General features: G+C 56.5%; 1 protein-coding gene across 1 annotated transcript; it reads right to left on the bottom strand.

The window, feature by feature from the left end:
- Positions 1 to 828: 828 nt before the first annotated feature.
- On the bottom strand, positions 829 to 3,724 carry Aqp6 (aquaporin 6). Its single transcript, XM_032890978.1, has 4 exons — positions 3,180 to 3,724; positions 2,375 to 2,533; positions 2,039 to 2,119; positions 829 to 1,368 (listed from the first exon to the last, which is right to left on the bottom strand). The coding sequence occupies exons 1-4, from the start codon at positions 3,570 to 3,572 to the stop codon at positions 1,171 to 1,173; spliced, it is 831 nt and encodes a 276-aa protein (XP_032746869.1). The 5' UTR covers positions 3,573 to 3,724; the 3' UTR covers positions 829 to 1,170.
- Between the last annotated feature and the right edge of the window lie 454 nt (positions 3,725 to 4,178).

Below are 4,178 nucleotides of genomic sequence, written 5' to 3'. Positions count from 1 at the left end.
TGTAAGAGTGACCTTTGTCCTCGAGAAACACCAAACCACACCTAGAACAGAGAAGCTTGGGCTATCCCAGTAATTGGTATTCCCCTCTTCTCAGAGGGGAAAGTTTGGGGGTTCTGAAGCTCCCTCATCAGAGTCCAAGCAGAATGGATATTTGGGCCCCAGTTCCCCTTTCTTCAAGTCCGGGACCCAGAGGCCCAGGATACCCACTGGGTGATTTCTGTCTCCCTTTGCTCTTGCCATTAAGAAATGAAAAACAGTCATGAAACTAGAACCGTGACCATGAGAGTGAGAAGGCATGTAGGGGGAAGTAGGGGGACTGGAGGGACTGGGAGGACAAGGGAGGAGAGACTGGGGGAACTGGGATAGCCTAGGAGACTAGGGAGGGAGAACTGGGGGACTGGGGTAGACTAGGGGACTGGGTGGGGGCTGGGCGGGACTGGGATAGACTGGGGGACTACAGAGGGAAGACTGGGGGGGAACTGGGATAGACTGGGGGACTAGTGAGGGGGACTGGGGTAGACTGGGGGAATAGGGAGGGGGCTAGGGTAGACTAGAGGACTAGGGAAGGGTATTGGGGGCTGGGGTAGACTGGGGGACTAGGGAGGGGGACTGGGGTAGACTAGGGGACCAGGCAGTAGGGACTGGGGGGACTGGGGGAAGACAGCAACAGAATACATGTAACATGAAAGCAATGTTAAAGCAGAGGTGGAGGACCTCGGGAGGGTAAGGTAAGGGCCAGCAGGAAGTGGCCAGGAGGTACTGGGAGGGGAGCCAGGGAGGGGATCAACAAAGGCAAAGCATGAAAGAAAATGGTTGGAGGAAACATGTCACAGGTAAAAATGAAACACTGAAAGAAGCAAAGAGGGAAGGCACGGAAGGCCTTGGAAAACTAACCGGATGGATTTACCCCCAGATTCTTTCTGTCTGTCAATGCAGAAGCCAGTCCCAGCCATTTCACAGGGCAAGAGACTGAGGCCAGCGGGGTTTGGGGAGCATTGTGAACAGAAGGTCAGGCTGCACAGTGTATCTCAAGAGAGGAAAAATGGAAAGGGAACAACTGTTTGGTCAGGGATAGATAAAGATTGGTACCTACTGTTAGGACAGATCCCACACACACCAGGGACACCATACAAGGCAGCCTGCCCTGGAAGCCCAAGGGGCCAGAGGCTGTCACACGCTCACTTCTGTGTCCTCTGAGTTCGTCTGCGATTCTTTCTTCTGGGGCTCCAGGTCTACCACTTTCTCCACCTTTGTGGTACCCACAAGGATGGCCAATCGCTGGGCTACGGTCTTGGTGTCGGGAAACAAGATAAAGTTGTAGATCAGCGAAGCCAGGACAGCCCCTGTGAGCGGTCCTACCCAGAAGATCTGAGGAGAGAGACGTAGGCGTGAGCACAAGGTAGTTTCAGAATCCTGCCAGCACCAATGGCTTCCCAACCCCAGCCCCAGAGACTCACTAAAGCCCTACAAGGCAGGAACCTGAGAACTATGACCCCAGGGGTGAGGAGACCATGCAGTCTCTGGAGCGGGGCCTTGGACGGTGCTGCCAAAACTAAAGCTGGCCTCCAGTCTCCTCACCCACCCCTGCGTCTTCCTCTCACCTCTCCTGTTTTAGCTCTGACTATTGCTGTTTCTGTCTGTGCTTCTGTGTGGTCTATTTCTGTTTGTCTTTTCTTTATTCAAGTTTGAAATTTGGTCCAGCTGGAGAAAGTGAAGAAGGAAACAGCCAGAAGAAGAAAGCCTGGGCCAGGGCTGCAGTTTCTGCCCTGGCCCATTTTGTGTGAGTCCCTGGATACTGCAGGATATTGGAGCTGAAAGCCAGTGCAAGCCAGGACACTCACCTTGGCTTTTTGAATGTAGGGAAATCTGCACTCCTGAGGGGTTTAAATAACCCGGGGGCAGGAGCTGGTTTATTTTAACTCTATGTGGTTCTCCTAATGGCAAAACCTGCTATCTCCATTCCTTCTGCCTACCCCCCACCCCCCCCCCCCCCACCCCCCACCCCCCACCCCCCCCGGCTACCAGTGGAGAACCTCACCCAATGGACTGCGAACTTCCCAACAATGACCGCGGGGCCGAAGGAGCGAGCTGGGTTCATGGAACAGCCAGTGAAGTAGATCTGGTAAGGAAGTGTAGGGCAAAGAATGAAGAGATTGGGGCGGCCTGGAGGAGGACATTCCTCACTGCCCTAGCTCAGACCCTCACCCCCCACACTAGTCCCATATTATAGGGCGTTCCTTGAGCCACAAGGCATGAGGGGCTCAGGGAGAGACATTTCCTGTCCTTTTAGGATCCTATAGCCTTTAAGGCCTTAGGGTTTTCCAGGGAGGGCTCCAGTATGTGCACATGTATGGTGTCCCCCTTTGTCCCTTACCCCAATGAGGTGGCCCAGTGCCACAGAGGTCCCAATCATGGCAGCTGGGGAGCCCAAGGTCTGCCGACCGTCCATGGAAGCAAAGACACAGAGAACCAACTGCAGCGTCAGAACCAGCTCCACAGCCACCGCCTGGCCAGTCGAGGTGCTGTTGTGGACCTTGGCAGAGAGGATTGCACAGGAGTGGACTTGGGCTCTGAGCACAGGACAGTGAGACTCCCTAGTCCTACTCCCCTCTGCTGAGGGCTGACACCACATCAAAACCTAAGGAGGTCTGTGCAGCGGGCTCACACCACATCCGGATGCTCTCCGTGCAAGCGCCTGCCTGGCGGGTCTCCCGCTCTGCCATCGAGTGGGGCCTGCCGTTCGGGGGGCTGCCACCGAAGTAAAGGAGTGAGAGAGCTTGAGGAGAGAATGGAGGGGCCGCGGGTAGTGGTAGATAGAGCAGAGACAATTAGGGGAGTGAAGCAGGCCTAGGAAACTGGGAAACCGGCAGGACACAGAAAGTACAAGGCCAGTTAGCTAGGGTCTTTCCCTTTCCCTCAAGCCCAGCTCTGCGCTCCGCCCTGCCAGCTCTTAGAAGCCAGGTCCTTCCTATTCCCTCCCCCTCGTATTGCCTCAATGTCCCATCTGCTTATCACACCGTGTTGCCATTTCTCTCCGGCCTGCGGAACCCCGGAACCTGCTCGGCGCAGTTACGGGTGGGCCGCTGCTTTATTTCCCCCGTCTGGCCTCCCACCTTCACCGTCTAACCTCACTCGGGTGCCCTATCGCCTGCCGTGTGCCTGGGCCTCTTTGCACCTACCACGTTGACTCCAAGGGTCTCTCGGACACCTCCTGGAGTTACCCCATAAAGAAGAGCAGCCCCAACTGTAGCCCCAGCCAGCTGAGCAGCTATGTAGGCCACAGCCCGGGGCAGAGAGATGTGGGATCCCACGAGGTAGGCCAGGGTCACAGCGGGGTTGGCGTGGGCCCCGCTGGTCTTCCAGGAGATCTGCACAGCTGTGGCTGTGGCCAGGTTGAAGGTAATGGCAACCTGCAGCACAGAGGGAAGCGCCACGGGCCAGGGCAGGACGGAGCCCACACCAAAGAAAACGTACAGCCCCGTGGCCAGGAACTCAGCAAAAAGCGCCTTGCTGATGGCGGTCCAAAGCCCGCCAACCAGCAGGTAAGCCCTGTTACACAGCCCAGGCTCCATGGCTGGTCACCTTCTTGCCTGCCTTCGGGTCTGCTGCCTCTTCTCCCTGATTCTCTCCGATCCTCCTGGTCTTTTGACCCCTCCCCAACTCTACTGGCCTCCCTTTCTGTGGCAGCCTCGCCAGCCCAGCTGAGGTGCCCCCAGCACACTGCTGGCCTTAGGAGCAAGCTGCTGGCACGGAGGGGGAGCCTGCTGATGACATTGTGCGTGTCTGGGGGTGGGAGGTACAGGGTGCTCACGTGTCTACTCCGGCTTAAGCTCACCTGACAGGAGGGGGCCAGACTAATCAGCCGGAGCACTGAGCGCTGAGGTGGAACCTCCCAGGACTATGTGCCAAAAGTTTAGCCTGGGAGTTGGGGACTTGGGGACTGGAAACCAGATCCCTAATGTCAGCTTAGGGGACAGCAATGTCACTGAGAACCCCGAGTCCAAGGCCTGCTTCAGGGGTGCCTGTGTCCTAATTGCCTAGCCTCTCTCTCAAAAAAGAGGGGGTGTATTCTGTACCCCATAAGCCTAGGTGTGAAATTAAGTTCTTTCCACCATCCCCTCTAAAACATCACTTCCGGTCCACAGGCAGGAATGATCAGCTTGACTGAGGCTGCGGTC

This window comes from Rattus rattus, chromosome 1 (assembly GCF_011064425.1).
Source record: "Rattus rattus isolate New Zealand chromosome 1, Rrattus_CSIRO_v1, whole genome shotgun sequence".
Lineage (NCBI taxonomy): Eukaryota > Metazoa > Chordata > Mammalia > Rodentia > Muridae > Rattus > Rattus rattus.
The sequence above is the reverse complement of the archived record's forward strand: the minus strand, read 5'-3'. Positions and strand labels throughout refer to the sequence as shown.

Coding starts and splice junctions, on each gene's coding strand:
- Aqp6 (XM_032890978.1), bottom strand. CDS start 3,572: ATGGAGCCTGGGCTGTGTAACAGGGCTTACCTGCTGGTTGGCGGGCTT. Junction 2,534..3,179: donor AGACCCTTGGAGTCAACGTG/GTAGGTGCAAAG, acceptor CTCTCTGCCAAG/GTCCACAACAGCACCTCGAC. Junction 1,369..2,038: donor GGAAGTTCGCAGTCCATTGG/GTGAGGTTCTCC, acceptor CTCTCTCCTCAG/ATCTTCTGGGTAGGACCGCT.